This window comes from Chiloscyllium plagiosum, chromosome 46 (assembly GCF_004010195.1).
Source record: "Chiloscyllium plagiosum isolate BGI_BamShark_2017 chromosome 46, ASM401019v2, whole genome shotgun sequence".
NCBI classification, from domain to species: domain Eukaryota; kingdom Metazoa; phylum Chordata; class Chondrichthyes; order Orectolobiformes; family Hemiscylliidae; genus Chiloscyllium; species Chiloscyllium plagiosum.
The window spans coordinates 8,465,548-8,483,098 of NC_057755.1; the positions used below are offsets into that span (position 1 = coordinate 8,465,548).

The following is a 17,551-nucleotide window of genomic DNA, read 5'->3' on the forward strand; positions in this document are numbered from 1 at the left end:
GCACTGTCAGAGGATCAGTAATCAGGGAGTGCCGCTCTATCAGGGGGTCAGTACCGAGGGAGTCCCACACTAGCAGAGGTTCAGTACTGAAGAAGTATTGCACTGTCAGGAGGTCAGTACTGAGACGTTGCCACACAGTTGTAGGGTGAGTACTGAGTGCTGCACATATCAGAGTGTCTATTCTGAAGGAACACTGCACTGTCAGAGAGTCAGTTCTGAGTGAATGCTGCAATATAGGAGGGTTAGTACTGAGGAAATTCCACACTGTCAGATTGTCATTACTGAGGGAGTGCCACACTGTTGGAGGGTCAGTACTGAAATTGTGCTGCACTATCAGACATTCAGTACTGAGGAAATGCGGCACTGTCAAATGGTCAGTACTGAGTGAGCCCCCCTCTTTCAGTGGTCAGCATGGGGGGATATTGTACTGTCAGATGTTCAGTACTGAGGCAGTGCTGCACTGTCTGAGGGGCAATATTGAGGGAGTGCCACACTGTTGGAGGGTCAATATTGAGGGAGTGCTGCAACATTGGAGAGTCAATTCTGAGAGAGTGCCGCATTCTCGGAGGGCCAGTACTGAGGGATTGCTGCATTTACAGTAGGTCAGTGCTGAAGAGTGCTGCAGTGTTGATGAGGTTGTAAACGCATTTAGAAACAGTGAGCAAAAGCTGCTGATTGTTTGTAGCAAGGTTTGCCTCAACAGTGTATCAGGAACTTTGACTTTGAAGTTAACAATTCCTGCCACTGCTCGTAATCGGGGTTAATCCCCAATTCACTTCTTTGTCCGGTCTTCGCTTCTCATCCTGGACATATGTGTTTTATTTTTAGCAGCAGCTCTTTTTGATGTTACAGAGTTCTTGAAGAGTGAAGGGAATTTACCCCAGAATCAGGGCAAATGCTGTCGCTGGGGGAGAGAGTCAAGCGTTACCTGACGTTTGCTTCAGGGATCTTCGAGTGTATTGGCTTCGCTGGTGCCATCTTTGGCTGGGCCTCGCTGGTCTTTGTGCTGAAGGAGGAGGGCTATTTCTATAACCTCTGTGTCTCGCCGCACAATTCCAGCGAACCTGGAGGCAGTAATGGCACAGGTAAGGCTATCCTTGAGGAGTCAATGCCTCCTGGCATTATCACGAGATTATTTAATCCAGATTAGGCCATTCAGCCCATCGTGTCTGATCTGCTATTCAATCATGGCCAATAAGTTTCTCAACCCCAGTTTCCTGCTTTCTTTCAGTAACCTTTGATTCCCTTGCCACTCAAGAACATATCTATCTCAGTCTGAAATGCACTCAATCATCTGGCCTCCAGAGCCTTCTGTGGCAACGAATTCATTGATTCTCTAGCTGAAGATCTGTCTCCTTATCTCCATTCCAAAAGGTCTTCCCTTTGCTCTAAAGCTGTGCCCTCCTACCAATACAAACACCTTCCCAATATCTGTGCTGTCTAGGCCGCGCAGTATTCAATCAGATCCCAGCCCCACCCCACCCCCATCCTTCCAATCTCCATCAAGTGTACAATCAGAATTCTCAAACGCCCCTCATTTGTTAAGCCTTTTAATTCCTGGGACCATTCTTGTGATCCTCCTCTAACCCGCTCCAGGGCCAGTACAACCTTCCTGAGATATGGGGTCCAAACGTGCACACCATGCTATCTCAGATACCTCACTCTTACCTCAGAGTCACTCTCTTTCTCGGTTTCATAGTGGACTGTTACCTCCAAGATGAACGTTTTGCCCTCATCTTTACCATGGCTTCATTCATGGACAGTTTCACCACCCTCCCTGGTGGCTACATCTTTGATCGCTTTGGCACCATGCCGGCTCAGTTCATGGCCATGTGAGTACTTTGGGCACTCTTTGTTGTGGGTTGGTTCCCCTGTGGGCCCCGTGCAAGGGAGAGAGGAGCCGGTCAGAGGGGAAGCGGAGATGGAGGAAGAGACTGTGAGGGGTGGGCGGGATACATTATATGTGAATAGGAGTGGGGATACAAGGGGATGGGTGGGGTGGAAAGCGGGAATACAGAGCGTTGAGTGGGACGGGTACGGGCGAGGGATGGGGCCAGAAGTGGAAGGGCAGCAGGAGGAGCAGATATTGAAGGAGGCCAGAGGAGGGGAGAAGGGCCACAGTCTGTGAATTCAAAACTAGCCATTCGGACGAGATGCTAGAAAACACGTCTCAGGGGAGATGGAGGTGGATGCAACGGATTAATTATGTGTTTCTCTCTCTCTGTAAACCTTTTTCAGATCCATGTACACCACGGGAACACTGCTGGTCGCCTTCTCTACAGCTGGTGAGTATTCCAGGATTTCCCTGGTTGTGGATAGGGAAATTTCTACATTCCAGGGCAATTCACTGTCTTCTCACAGACACCAACAGAGAGCCTTCAATTTTAAATGGAGGTACAAAGTGAATCTCCTCAAGGTCGCTGTGCAACATTAGGTTAATTAGCATCAGGTCGGGTGGCCCAGGCATAGCAACATAGCCACTTGACCCTGTTCTGCTCTTCAGTCAGATCGTGGATGAACTGTGGTTCCCTGAAAAAACCTCCCTTTGGCTCAAGTCCTTTGCTTAACAGAAAATTATCTCTCAGATTTAAAATTAACAACTCATCCAGCATCCACTGCTGTTTGTGGAAAGGAATTCCAACCTCTCCAAGCCTTTGTGTGTCAAAGTGCTTCCTAACATCTCTCCTCAACACTCTGACCCTCGTTCTCAGAATATTAGACTCGGACTCGGATTATATTACTGGATTAATAATCCAGGATGGAGCCCTAGACTGGTTAACGTTCTATCTGGTGTGTGGTAATGCATTAGTTATATTTTTTTCTGACTATGTATAAAACGTTCAGACAGTGATTATGTTATTGATCTCTTGTTCCAGACTACAGCAGGGCAGCTATTATTCTAGAACATAAGAAATCTTGAGCTAGACGCACGAAGAGGCCATTCAGACCCTTACTCCTGTTCTGGCATTCAACACAATCATGGCTGATCTCATCTCGGCCTCAACTCTACTTTCTTTCATAACCATTTGTTCAATGACTAAGTCAAAATCTGTCCACCTCCGCCCTAAATTTACTAAACCTCCCAACATCCACTGCACTCTATGGAGTGAATTCCACAGATTCATGACACATTGGGAGAAGTAATTTCTCCACATCTCTGACTTAAATGTGCACATGTCAAAAAGTGTGGTGCTGGAACAGCACAGCCAGTCAGAGAGTGTCCGAGGAGCAGTAGAATCCAAGCAGCAGGAAAAGATGCCCTAAACGTCGATTCTCCTGCTCCTCAGATGCTGCCTGACCGTCTGTGCTTTTCCAGCACCACACTTTTTGTCTCTGATCTCACTTTCTTCAAGTTGATTAAATCTTCTAAACCCTTATCCTAAACGATGGCCCCTCGTTCGAGATTGTCCAACATGAGGGAACAACCTCTGTACAGCTACTTTGTCAATCAGGATCTTACAAACATCAACTGGATCTCTCCTCATTCTTCTAAACTCCAGCGAGTATCAGCCTAAACTGCTCAATATTTTCTCATCCCCTCATCTCTGGTATCAATCCAGTGAACTTTCTCTGAACCGCCTCCAAAGCAACTGCATCCCTCACCAAGCGAGTATCCTCGATTAATTATCCAGCATGCCATACGTTGCTGGTTAAATTCCTGGAATTACATTTGAAGGATTCTATAGCATAACTGTTATATCTGTGAGACATTAATCCACAACTCGATAAGTCTGCTGACTACGTGACTGTAACAATAAACCAGAAGATTGCTTTAACATGGTTATATTGTTAAACTAATAATTCCCTGTATAGCAGTATAATGGTTTAATACTGAACTAATTAGCAAAGTGTATGGGTGCAACATTGTTCCTCGATTTATAATCTAAGATTCTCTAGCAGTATTGTTTTATTTCAGTGTTAAGTCAACACATGGTGGTACGGTTTCTACACTACTGGATTACTAATGCAAGATAACCTACTATAATTTCGATGCATGATTTAAGGAATGGGACTGTTATGTTGGTGTTACTGGAATAATAAACTCAGTAGAGCACACACAAGATGTATAACTAGTTTAAGGAGCAGGGCTGCTGCAGTTAACTAATAAACTTAAACAATAACCCCAGGTGTGGTTGGGCAGTCATTGTGCCCCTGATATTACTCAGTGTAGCTCAGTTAGGTGATTTGCTATGCAGCGTGTAGGCTCACTTCCCACAACAGCAGGGGTTAACCTGAAGAACTCTCCTTCTCGACCTCTCCCCTCGTCTGAGGCACGGTAACACTCAACTTAAACTGCCTCCTCTCTCTGTCTCTCTAATGAGAAAGCATCCCTGCGTTTCCTTTAATTTGTGTAAGCTTGTTCGGACAACCATGATGGAAGCCTACATGTTCGGAGTGGCAGAATGGAAAGTGACTTACTCTGACGCATGTTGAATGGAGTGACAGAGCGTGACACTGACAAATGGTGTGTACTGATATATACGCTCTGAGGAAATATTGTTGGGTGCAGAAGCTGCCATCACGAGGGCAACAAGACCAGGAGAGAGCTAACCCCAGTTTCCCAGCATCCAATTCACTTCTAACACCATCCTAAGCAAAGCCACACACCCAATCGGCACTGCATCCATCCATCACCAATTTACGACTGTGTTCCTCCAAGCACCAACTTACCAAGGCTCTTTCGACAAGACCTTTCCAGATAGTTCAACACTTCCATACCAAGGAACAAGGGCAGCAGTTAGATGGGAAAACAACGCCCTGCAAATTGCTATAAAAGCCTGACTTGGGAACACATTGCCTTTCCTTCACTGACACTGAGTCCATACTGTGGAACCTCTTTCATATCAGCATCAATGGTGTAGCTACAGAATAAAGACTCTAGGGATGACGAAGGATGTTCACCCTTGAAATAATTCCACAGAGGCCTGTATCCCATCACTAAGTCTGCCTTTATTTGTGGACAGTCCTTGACTTTAGAATAAGTTACCAGAGGAATCAGGAATTATTTTCTTTTATTCACACATCAGATGAGGGTGTTGTTGGCTAAGCCAGCATTTAGGTCTCATTCATAATGGTCAAGATGGCATTTGAAAATTAACCAGTTATGAGTCTGGAGTCACGTGTAGGTCAGACCATGTAAGGATGGCAGTTTCTTGCCCTAACGTACAATAGTGAACCAGATGTTTTTTTCCAACATTGGATTAATGGTCATCATTAAATTCTTAATTACCGAATTTTTATTGAATTTAAGTGGCACCATTTGCCATGATCGGATTTTAACCTGGCTCTCTGCATTAACTGTCCAGTGACAATTCCATTTCGCCAACTCTGATGTTTTTTTTTTAATCTGTCAGCCAGGGCTCCCTGACTGGAGCAGATTAACAGCCCCAGTCAGGGATCTCAGATTCTCTGAGGTCCAGCCAGTTAATCTCATTAACATCGTTACAACCGCCACCCTCTCAAGGACAAGTATTTGTGAGTAATAAATGCTGGCCCCGTGGCGAAACAATATCACAGCTAACAGAGAGGATTTTTCTGATAATGCTCCTGATGTGACTGTAGTGAGTGCAATTCATATAAAGTATTGTCCTTGTTCCGAAGGGTCTTCTTACAGTGAGATGCTGAAAGGTGTCACACAGGTGAGCCTCACTTTGTTTCTGACATATTCCTCTCATCTCTGTCCACAGCGTCCGCCGTGCTGCTATTCCCTGCCGCCTGCCTACTCGCTGTGGGAGGAGGGACTTTCTACATCTCCAACATGCAGGTAGTGTTTCATAACGTGGAACAGAACAGAACGGGGCAGTGACGTAGCGTGGTACTGTGTCGTTTCCAGACTTTATTTCTGTCAGCGTCCGTGCTGCTGTTTGAAAGGCAGGGCAGGGCAGGAGTGCCTCGTTGTTGTGGTACCAGTATCGAGAGAGGGCTGAACTGCTTTAGTATGAGCAATAAGGTAAAACAGGAGCTGATAGGGGGGCGCCAATCATGGGCGGAGCACACTGGGAAGTAACGCAGCACTGCTTGGATACTCCAGCAATCCAGAGAGTGCAGAAAAAAGGCCACTCAGTGCCTGAAGTCCGCACCAATTCTCCGAGTATCCCACGCAAACCCATTGCTCACTGGTCTTTTATCATTGCAAACCCGTCCCAATCTCCCTGGACACTAACAGCACGGGCAATCCACCCTAACCTTCACATCTTCGGGCTATGGGAGTAAACCAGAGCACCCAGAGGAAACCCAAGCAGGCACTGGGCGAATTGCTAACTCCACTCAGCCAAATGGCTGTGGTTGAAATTAAAAACTGGGTCCCGAGCGCTGTGGGGCACTGGTTCTAACCACTGAGCCACCTGTCTGTTACACCCACTCCTGCTCTGAATGGAGAGAAAATGGGAGACTTCAGGAGGCCAGAGTGTAATCTATTTACACAATCCATTCCAACATTGGGGTAGGAGGGGTTTCCATTTAAGTTTCTGAATCTGTGGTCAACTAACCTTGCTGCTGCTTGAAACTACCGCTGTGTGCCACGTGACATTCATCTGTCCATCACCGTCCTTACGCATTGGCTGCAGCCTCTCTGTAACCACTCAGGGTCTCCCAATTTCTACACCACACCGCCGCTCCCCCTCCCCCCTCCCCCCTCACTTCCAGGGAGATCCTTACCATCCAGCACAGTCCATGTCCCAAACTCGACCTCGATAATGAATTCTGCAGATTCACTGCTCACTGACAGAACAAATTCCTCCTCATTGCTATCTTAAATGTGTAAACTCTTCTTCTGAGATTTTGCCCTCTGTTCTGAGACTCTCCCACAGGGCGAAACAAACTTTCCATATTTCCTCTTCAAGTCCCTTAGGTCTCCAATACGTTTCAATATGGTCGCATCCCATTCTTCTAAATTCCAACAACGTTCTGAACAGAGGCCAATCCATCATATAAACCAACCTTCCATTCATTAACTCCATCTACACTTCCCACTGCCTCAGGAAAGCAGCCAACATCATCAAAGACCCCGAGTATGCTCTCTTACGTTCTCTTCCATTCGGCAGAAGATATAAAAGTTTGAAATCACTTAACAACAGATTCAAGAACAGCTTCTTTTCTACTATTGTCAGACTTTCAAACATACCTCTCATATATTAGATTTGATCTCTCTCTGCATCTTCTCTGAAGCTGTAACACTATATTCTGGATTCTCTTCTATTCCCCTCCTGTTCTTACATAAGTAGTGATTTGCCTAGTCAGCACACAAAACAATACTTTTCAATGTATCTCGGTACATGTGACAACAATCGAATCAAATAAAGTAATTACAGGCCCGACCTACTCAAACTCTCCTCATAAGACTCTAATATTAAGGTTAAACCTTCTGTAGACTTCCTTGTGCCAGGACATCGTTGCTCAGATAAGGGGACCAAAACTGTTCACAAATTTAGCTGTGGTCCAATTAGTGCATTGCATTATTGTAGCAAGACCTCCTTAATGTTTAGGCTTCCTTCTCTTTGAAATAGCGGCCAACTTTCCATTTTCCTTCCCTATGACACACTGAAACTTTTCACCCGTGTTTTGTAATTCACGGACAAGCACTATCTTTGTTCTACACCTCTCAGAAGTCTTTCTCCATTTCAATAATAATCCACCCCTCTGTTCTCCGGCCAAACTACAAAACCTCACATTTATTTCCACATTGTATTTCTTCCGCCAATGTTTGTCCCACTCACTCATGCGAAAAATAAAAATTAGGGTTCGCGTTAGCTTGTCAAAGGCTTCCATTTTCTCCCATTGATCGTTCATTGTCACAGGAAAGTGAGTGGCATGGAAGACCCTCTGTTTCTCTTGTTACAGGTTGTATTTTACATTGCTCTAACACTGTAAATAATGCAACTGGGGGGTCTGATGAGTTCCTGCTCTCTTTGGGCCACAGAAAGTGGGAGTGATACAGCAAGTCCATCTCTACACTCCAAGTTTCACTGATTGTTGTTTTTTTTTGTGTGTGGCTGATTCCTAGATTGGAAATCTGTTTGGAGATCGACGGTCCACAGTGATCACTTTGTACAATGGAGCCTTCGCTTCCTCATCCTGTGCATTTCTGCTCGTTAAAGTGAGTCATATGAGGACCAGTTAATACAGTCATAGAGTCAGGCAGATGTGCAGCACGGAAACAGACCCTTCTGTAAAAGTCGTCCATGCCAACCAGATATCTTAAATAGATCGAGTTACATTTGCCAGCACTGGACCATATCCCCTAAACCCTTCCTCTTCATATATCCATCCAAATGCCTTTCAAATGCTATAACTGAATGAAACAGGGATGATGATTCACACTGTAATCTGCTTTTTCTCACCAAGCACATGAAGTGCTGTTTAACTTGAAAGAACGCAGAAAAGATATACAAGGGTGTTGCCAGGGTCAGAGGTTTTGAGCTGCAGGGAGAGGCTGAATGGGTTGGGACTGTTTTCCCTGTAATTTCAGAGGCTGAGGGGTGACTTTATAGAAGTTAAGAAAATCATTAGGGGAATGGATAGGGTCAATAATCAAGGTATTTTTCCCTCAGGGTAGGGGAGTCCAAACCTAGAGGGCACAGATTTAAGGTGAGATTTAAAAGGTCCCTAAGGGCAACTTATTCATGCAGAGGGTCGGTGTTGGTACGGAATGAACTACCAGAGGAAATAGTGGAAGCATTTAAAAGGCATCTGGATGAGTATATGGATAGGAAGAGTTTCGAGCAATAAGGGCCAAATGCTGGCAAATGGGATTAGCTTAGTTTAGGATATCTGGTCGGCATGGACAAGTTGGACTGAACGGTCTACTGTATAACTCGAAAAGTAGGTCTGAATGTTGCAGAGAAACTTAATGGCCTGTTGTGTTAGTATCTAAGTTACTGGATCGAATTAGTGCCAGCCTGTCAGAAAGATGACCCTCAGCACTCTATCTGATACAGAAGGAGGGAATTAGGAATAAGGATACAGGGGTGCCGAGTGGGAGTGGGAATTGGTGCGAGTGTGGGGAGAGAAGACAGGAAGATAGCTGGACAAAGGAGGCGAGAGGAAGAGTGCGGAACCGCAAAGTTAAACACAAGGACAGCGTGTGAAGTAAAAAAAAACTGGGTACATTTCCGTTCAGTGAGAGGAAAGGAGAGGTAAACAAGGTTGAAATGGAGAGAAACGGAAGACGAGGAAGACTGAATAGAGATGGCACATTATGCAAGGTTCGGGAGATGAGGAGGTTGAAAATATTTGAAGGCAGAGATAGTGAGGAAAGATCAGTAAGCAAGTATGAACAAATAAGGAGAGCATAGGAAGGAGCGTGGATTAGATTGGGGGTGGGGGTCAGAGAGTTGGGGAGGACGTTGGATTGAAGTGAGAGGCAGCGTGGGTACACATGTGGGAGAGATTGGTGAAGAGAAAGAGAGAATAACACAGTGGTTGGAGATGGGTCAAAGGTGAACAAGAAAGACGGGGTAACCTGAAATAGAGGATGGGTAATGTTGATGTGGTCAGTCAGGCGTGAGTGGATTTTAACTGCCTTCTCTTGCTTTATTTATTTTCCCTCATAATCCCCTAGGTTTTGTACCAGGCTGGTTTCTCAGTGAGATCTATTTTCTTGTTCATCAGCTCAATGAGCATTGTCCACGTGCTGCGTGTCTTATTCCTCCTCCCCCGGAAAAATATCCCTTATCCTCTACCAGAGGATTACACATACGGGTAAGAAAGAGAGTGCGTTTAAATTAGAGGCTAGAATAAAATTGGGTGCTTGGGATTGGGGATTAATTGTAGAAATTGGAATATGTTAAACACTGGGAACGACAGGAGAAATGCATGTGGTTTACTAATACAATAATCGATATCCAATCACAGTCATGTGTTTGACAACTATAATACCAGAGAGCCAAACATAGAACTGAAGTACTGGACGTAGTTTCCATTTATTTTAACTTGTACCAAGACTCAGTTATGGGGGGGGGGGGCAGGGGGGAGTCTATTTAATAGGCGAGTGGGATGGAATTTATGTGTTATGGGTTATGTGTGATACACTGGAATCTAATCGAGGCTTCACCTGACTTGAATAAAGAATAACGGATACGCCAGAATGAAAAGTATGAGAGACTGAAAAACAATCAATGAAGTGGTATACAGTCCAGCAGATGAATTGGAGACTAAAATTACGTTGGGAGGTAGATTATGATCTCATCGACTAAAGCACACAAGAATGAGTTAAGTACTGGAATCAATAAGGGATATTGACCATTGTGTGGGACGAACAATTACATGTTAAGTAATATATACAGAGAGGACTGGAGTATAAGGATACAGAGTTTATGCTGCAGTTATACAAACCTTGATTAGACCCCACATGGAGCAATGTGAACAGATCTAGGCACTAAACCACAGGAAAGTTAAGCTGGCCTTGGAGGGAGTACACTGTAGGCTGATAGGAATAATACGTAGAGTCTAAGGGTTAAGTTATGAGGAGAGATTGTACAAATTTGGTATGTTTTCACTGAAATTTGGAAGGTTAAGGTGTGATCTCCTTAAAGTCTTCAAGGGATTAACAAGGAAGATAAAGCTAAACTATTTCCACTGCTTGGAGATTTTGGAATGATAGCACAGTCAGATAATGAGGGCCAGCGCGTTCAGGAGAGATGTTAGGAAGCACATTGAAAGGTTTGCAACTCTCTTCCACAAACAGCAGTGGATGTTGAATCAGTTGTTCAGGGAAAATCTGAGCTCGATCATTATTTTAGTTAAGCAAACATGTGAAGAGAATTGGGCCACAGGCAAGTTTTTGGACTGAGGCCAAAAATCAGCCATGGTTCCACTGAATGGTGGAACAGGCCCCAGGGGCTGAATGGCCTCCTCCTGTTCCTATGTTTATAATTTCTATCCAGAATAGATTTGCAGACTTTAAACGGCGTGTCCAGATTGGGGGCAGATTTCCAAAGTTTCGAAACATGCCAGAATATAATCACTGAATTCCTGTCTGGTATCTAAGTAAGGAGCTGGGAAACACAATGGAGTTAAAAAGTTTTTGGAAATGAATGCCATCCTGGGATATGTTTGTTTGTTAAATATCCGATGTCAATTCCATGTTGTAATGAAGACAAAGTGCACCAGTGGCAGGTAACGGGCTACCTTCTAATCACAAGGTTTGGGCTGGTTATGTCAGTAACTGACGTTCACAGTTTCAAAGATTGTCAGCGAGGGAGCTTGGAGAGACATGAGAAGAAGCTTCTTTACTCAGAGAGTGGGAGGGTGATGTCTGGGAGAGTGGTGGAGGCAGATTCCGTAGGAGGGCTTAACAGAGAGTTGGATATACAGTTGAACTACCAGAGGAAGTAGTGGAGGCTGTTACAAATACATCATTTAAAAAGCATCGGGATGCGTATATGAATATGAAGGGTTTAGATGGATATGGGCCAAGTGCTGACAAATTGGACAAGATTAGGTTAGGATATTTGTTCGAAATGGACAAGTTGGACTGAAGGGTTTCCATGCTGTGCATCTCTATGACTCTAAACTAAAGACACACAGCAAATGCTGGTCTCTCCACTCACAACCACATCCTTAAAAGTAATATTTATCGGAGCATAGATAGAAAAAAATTAGATACTGTATAAATTTTCGTCCTCAGATATTCCAGATATCACTTCTAGATAACAAATGCTGAGTATTTTTATAGATTTAGCGTAGAATCTGATGTAAGGCCTACATTAAAAATTACAATACTTTAAAGTGCACTTATAGTCGAAATGCATTCAAAGCTCTTGCTTATTCACATCTCACTAACAGATATTTCACTATAGTCCCATATGGATGCTTCATTGTTTAAGACAGACAACTGGTGGCAGTAAGACAGTAAGTATTTCCATGGTCATTGAACCTGAAATTATTTTTTCTTTTCACAAATACTGCCAGACCCGCTGAGTTCCTCCTGCTCTTACTATGTTTGTTTGCCTCAGATCCCTGGTTCATATTTTTCTTTCATTCTCATAGCAATCTCAGCTAGTGCATACATTGATCCTGCAGTCTTGACATCATTCTGTACCACAAAGATGTTGCCCAGCCATCTGATCTATCTGACCCCTAAAATGCATTGGTTGCATAGGTGATCATTTTCCAACGTTCTATAGATTCAGGATTAGTTCCTGCGGATTTGAGGATGGCTAATGTTGTCCCACTTTTTAAGAAAGGAGGGAGAGAGAAAACAGAGAATTATAGACCAATTAGTCTGACCTCAATGGTGGGAAAAATGCTGGAGTCAATTATAAGGGACGAAATTACGACACATCTGGATAGCAGTAACAGGATAGGTCAGAGTCAGCATGGATTTATGAAGGGGAAATCATGCTTGACTAATCTTCTTGAATTTTTTGAGGATGTAACTCTGAAGATGGACAAGGGAGATCCAGTGGATGTAGTATACCTTTGAAAGCCTTTGATAAAGTCCCACATAGGACGTTAGTGAGCAAAATTAGGGCACATGGTATTGGGGCAAAATACTGACATGGATTGAAAATTGGTTGGCTGACAGGAAACAAAGAGTAGTGATAAACGGCTCCCTTTCGGAATGGCAGGCAGTGACCAGTGGTGTGCAGGAGGAATCAGTGCTGGGACTGAAGCTTTTTACAATGTACATTAATGATATAGATGAAGGTATTAAAAGTAATATTTGCAAATTTGCTAATAACACAAAGCTGGGTGGCAGGGTGAAACGTAAAGAGGATGTTAGGAGACTACAGGGTAACCTGGACAGGCTCGGTGAGTGGACAGATACATGACAGATGCAGTTTAATGTGGATAAATGTGTGGTTATCCACTTTGGTGGCGAGAACAGAAGGCAGATTACTACCTAAATGGAGTCAAGGTAGGTAAAGGGGCAGTGTTCTTGTACATCAGTCAATGAAGGCAAGCATGCAGGTACAGCAGGTAGTGAAGAAAGCTAATAGAATTCTGGCCTTCAAAACAAAAGGAATTGAGTATAGCAGCAAAGAGATCCTTCTGCAGCTGTACAGGGACTTGGTGAGACGATACCTGGAATATTGTGCGCAGTTTTGGTTTCCAAATTTGAGGAAAGACCTTCTGGCTACTGAGGGAGTGTAGCGTAAGTTCACGAGGTCAATTCCCGGAATGGCGGGACTAGATTACTTTACAGTGTAGATACAGGGCCTCGGGCCAACAAGTCCACACCGACCCGCCGAAGTGCAAACCACCCATACCCCTACATTTACCCCTTACCTAACACTACGGACAATTTAGCATGGCCAATTCACCTGACCTGCACATCTTTGGACTGTGGGAGGAAACCGGAGCACCCGGAGGAAACCCACGTAAACACAGGAAGAATGTGCAACCTCCACACAGTCAGTCGCCTGAGGCGGGAATTGAACCCGGGTCTCTGGCGCTGTGAGGCAGCAGTGCTAACCACTGTGCCACCGTGCCGCCCATGTACTATCTTATGCTGAAAGATTGGAGTGACTGCACTTGTATACACTTGAGTTTAGAAGGCTGAGAGGGAATCTGATTGAGACGAATAAGATTATTAAAAGATTGGACACTCTCGAGGCAGGAAACATGTTTCCACTGATGGGTGAGTGCCAAACCAGTTTAAAAATAAAGGATAGGCCACTTAGAACAGAGTTGAGGAGAAACATCTTCACCCAGAGAGTGTTGGGTATATCGAATGTTCTGCCCCGGAAGGCTGTGGAGGCCATGTCTCTGGATACTTTCAAGAAAGAGTTGGCTAGAGCTCTTAAGGATAGTGGAATCAAGGGTTATGGGGATAAGGCAGGAACAGGATACTGATTGAGGATGATCAGCCATGATCATAATGAATGGTGGTGCTGGCTCGAAGGTCAGAATAGCCTACTCCTGCACCTATAGTCTGTTGTCTATTGAAATGGCAACTAGTTTGCAATATATGATTGGCTAGGATCTATCGGTGTATGTGCACATATGTGCTGTGGGTGGTGGTCATCTCGGAATCCAGGTCGAGAAGGAATGTTTCAGTGTGACAGTACCTGTGCACAGTTATTAAATAGCAATAATCTAAAATTAGAGGCATCAATGAGAGAGATCCAGACTGGATGGTAACTGACATTTTCTGGGCATTTACAAATCCCAAGAAAGAAACACAAGAGTTAATTTAGACCGAAATGATAGATATAATAATAGCCTAAAATGAAAATGACATAAGTGGAAGAGTTGATTTTCGATCAAAATGCAAGAGCTAATTTCAAGCTGTAAAGGGTTGATTTCAGACTGCCATGGAAGAGTTAAAGTTGGTTGAGAAGAGTTCATGTCACAGTGAAATGAAAGAATTAATTTCAGACCAAATTGCAAAAGATGATTTTACACTGAAATCAACTCTTTAATTTCAGTGTAAAATTATCTTTTGCATTTTGGTCTGAAATTAATTCTTTCATTTCATTATTTTATTTCATTTCAATTAAAGAGTTAATTTCAGACCGAGATGTAATTAACAAGTGATTTACAGGCACGTAATCAGACTGAATATGCTGTGTTGCTGTATGAATTGCATAACAAATCATCAAGAATTTCATGTGGATTATAAATAGAATGGTTTGAGATTTTTAAGTACATGTAGAGCAATTTAACTAAGGATGTCAACTGATGTTTGTAAAAAATAACAAAGAAGTTGTCCAGCCATCTGAGGTAACTGACCCCCTAAAAAGCAACTAGTTAGTTGTCTAATAGTTGCAGCACTGGGTGCAATAACAGATTATTGTGTTGTGGATGCAACCTACAATGTAGAGCTGAGTGGAAAGTTCTGCCATATTTGCATAAAGAATGTAACAATGTGACGTCGTTTAAAATCAATTTGAAAGTTGAGCTGGTTTGTTTAGATTCATGAGCAGGAGCCACAAAACTATCAACGATTCTCAGAATCGAAACAGAAAAATCTGGTTCACTTGTTTACTTCAGGGAAGGGAATCTGCAATCCTTTTCCCAAACAGTCAAAAAGCTGACTCTACTCCCAGAGAACTGTGGCCGGCTTTCAACATCGAGTTTTATAACTTCAGATCAAGAACACTTCACTCCAAGTCTACTCCCAACCCTACACTCCAGGTCTTCGCTTGAGACACAGCCAACCCCATTCCAACTGCTCATAGTCTCCATTATCACTTCTCTTCCTTCTCTAAGAAGGGTCCCTGGACTTGAGATTTTAACTCTGCTTTCTCGCCACATGTACTGCCAGTTCTGATAACATCTCAGCAATTTCTGTTTTAGCTTCTCTGCTGCCCTGGCTTACCATCGTCAGTTCCTTTGTCTGCCCACATACTCTCTCTCTCGCCTCTCCCCCATCTGCTCATTCCTTTCAACCTGCTATTCCCCCATCATCAGCATAAGTACCATCTTTATTTGGCTGCTATGATTTCTGAAGACATTCACACGACACGAAGTGTTTGCTCTTTTTCTCTCTCCCCATTGACGCTGCCAGACCTGCTGAGTTTCTCAGGCAATTTCTGTTGTTGTTTGTTTCAGATCTCCAGTATCTGCAGTCCTTGGTTTGATTTTGGTTAATCCTTGATTGCTGTCTGAAATAACCGAGCAAGTCATTCAATATCAAGTATCCCTTACAAACCACTAGAATCAATACATATTAGAGTCTTTATAATTAATTTAGTCAGAACTCTAGTCCTCGGTCATTCAGAAATGGTTTCTAGAAAAGCAACAAAAAGATTTTAACTGCAGAATAGTTTGTAAGTTAAAGATCCTGTGTGAAGAAAAACAGGCTCTTTGATGAGAGTCAATGGCTGAAAACCAACCGAGTGTTGTGTTTGTGTTAGAATAACTGATACCAAGCAATGATTACACGCTCAATTCTATCAAGGGTCATGTGTGTGGAGCGGATTTGTGTACACGTGTCTATGTACATGTGTGTATACGTGTGATTGTGCACATGCTCGTGTGCATGTACGTTTGGGTATGTGTATATTTGTGTGTGTATGGTGTGTGTGCTCCCGTGCGTGTGTGTGTATGTGCAGTGAGGAAGGACAGCGATGTGTAGGTGGGACAGTATACATTGGTGGAGGGAGATGTGCATTTGAATGCTGGCTTGAGTAGGGATAATAGTTACTGAAAAGAGATTATAAGCATCTGGGATGAGTTAAGTAGCTGGGGATTTCGAGTTGTGCCTTAATTTCCAGTGGATAGTCATAATCTGGGAACTATATTTCCAGATGTTTAGCTAGTTGTGTGATTTCCTGATGGAATAATAGAAACTCTCCTGATGGAGAGGGATAAGTGTGCACTACAGGGCAAGAGTTATAGCTGGGGGCAGGGAAATTATGATGCGGTGAGGCATGACTTAGGATGTGTGGCTTGGAAAAGGAAGCTTCAAGGCAAGGGCGTAATTGATATGTGGGGCTTGTTCAAGGAGCAACTATTGAGTGTCCTTGATAAGTATGTACCCGTCAGGCAGGGAGGAAAGGGTCGTGTGAGGGAGCCGTGGTTTAATAAGGAATTGGAATCCCTTGTTAAATGGAAGAGGGCGGCCTATGTAAAGATGAGGCATGAAGGTTTAATTGGGGCTCTTGAGAGTTATAAGGTAGCCAGGAAGGACCTGAAGAGAGAGCTAAGAGCAGCAAGGAGGGGACATGAAAGATCCTTACTTGGTAGGATTAGGGAAAACCCTAAGGCTTTCTATAGGTATGTCAGGAATAAAAGAATGACTAGGGTAGGAATAGATCCAGATTCTGGATCAGTGGTGCTGGAAGAGCACATGCTCTTCCAGCACCACTGATCCAGAATCTGGTTTCCAGCATCTGCAGTCATTGTTTTTACCTCTTAGGAATAGGTCCAGTCAAGGATAGTAGTGGGAAGTTGCGTGTGGAGGCTGAAGAGATTGGGGAGATACTGAATGAATACTTTTCGTCAGTATTCAGTCAGGAACAGGACATTGTTGTCAATGTGAATACTGAGTCACAATTAAGTAGAATGGATGGCTTCGAGGTATGTAGAGAAGAGGTGTTGGAAATTATGGAAAGGGTGAAAATAGATAAGTCCCCTGGGCCTGATGGCATTTATCCTAGGATTCTCTGGGAAGCAAGGAAGGAGATTGCAGAGCCATTGGCCTTAATTTTTATGTCCTCGTTGTCTACAGGAATAGTGCCAGAAGACTGGAGGATAGCAAATGTGGTCCCCTTGTTCAAAAAGGGGAGTAGGGATAACCCTAGTAACTATAGGCCAGTGAGTCTCACTTCTGTTGTGGGCAAAGTCTTAGAGAGAATTGTAAGGGATAGGATTTATGAACATCTGGATAGGAATAATGTGATCAAGGATAGTCAGCATGGTTTTGTGAAGGGCAAGTCGTGCCTCACAAACCTTATTGAATTCTTTGAAAAGGTGACGAAGGAGGTGGACGAGGGGAAAGCAGTAGATGAGGTGTATATGGATTTTAGTAAGGCGTCTGATAAGGTTCCCCATGGTAGGCTACTGCAGAAAATACGGAGATATGGCATTGAGGGTGAGTTGGAGGTTTGGACTAGGAATTGGCTGGATGGAAGAAGACAGAAGGTAGTAGTTGATGGCAAAG

The 17,551-nt window shown here is 43.7% G+C and overlaps 1 protein-coding gene across 1 annotated transcript in view; it reads left to right on the top strand.

Annotated features, from left to right (window-relative positions):
- Positions 1–895: 895 nt before the first annotated feature.
- LOC122544122 (solute carrier family 43 member 3-like) overlaps positions 896–17,551 on the top strand; it is a 38,283-nt gene continuing 21,627 nt past the window's right edge. Inside the window, exons 1-6 of the mRNA XM_043683160.1 lie at positions 896–1,085; positions 1,700–1,832; positions 2,239–2,285; positions 5,688–5,764; positions 8,003–8,095; positions 9,560–9,699. Of these exons, the coding sequence (XP_043539095.1) occupies positions 896–1,085; positions 1,700–1,832; positions 2,239–2,285; positions 5,688–5,764; positions 8,003–8,095; positions 9,560–9,699 (680 nt within the window). The remainder of the gene's footprint in view (positions 1,086–1,699; positions 1,833–2,238; positions 2,286–5,687; positions 5,765–8,002; positions 8,096–9,559; positions 9,700–17,551) is intronic.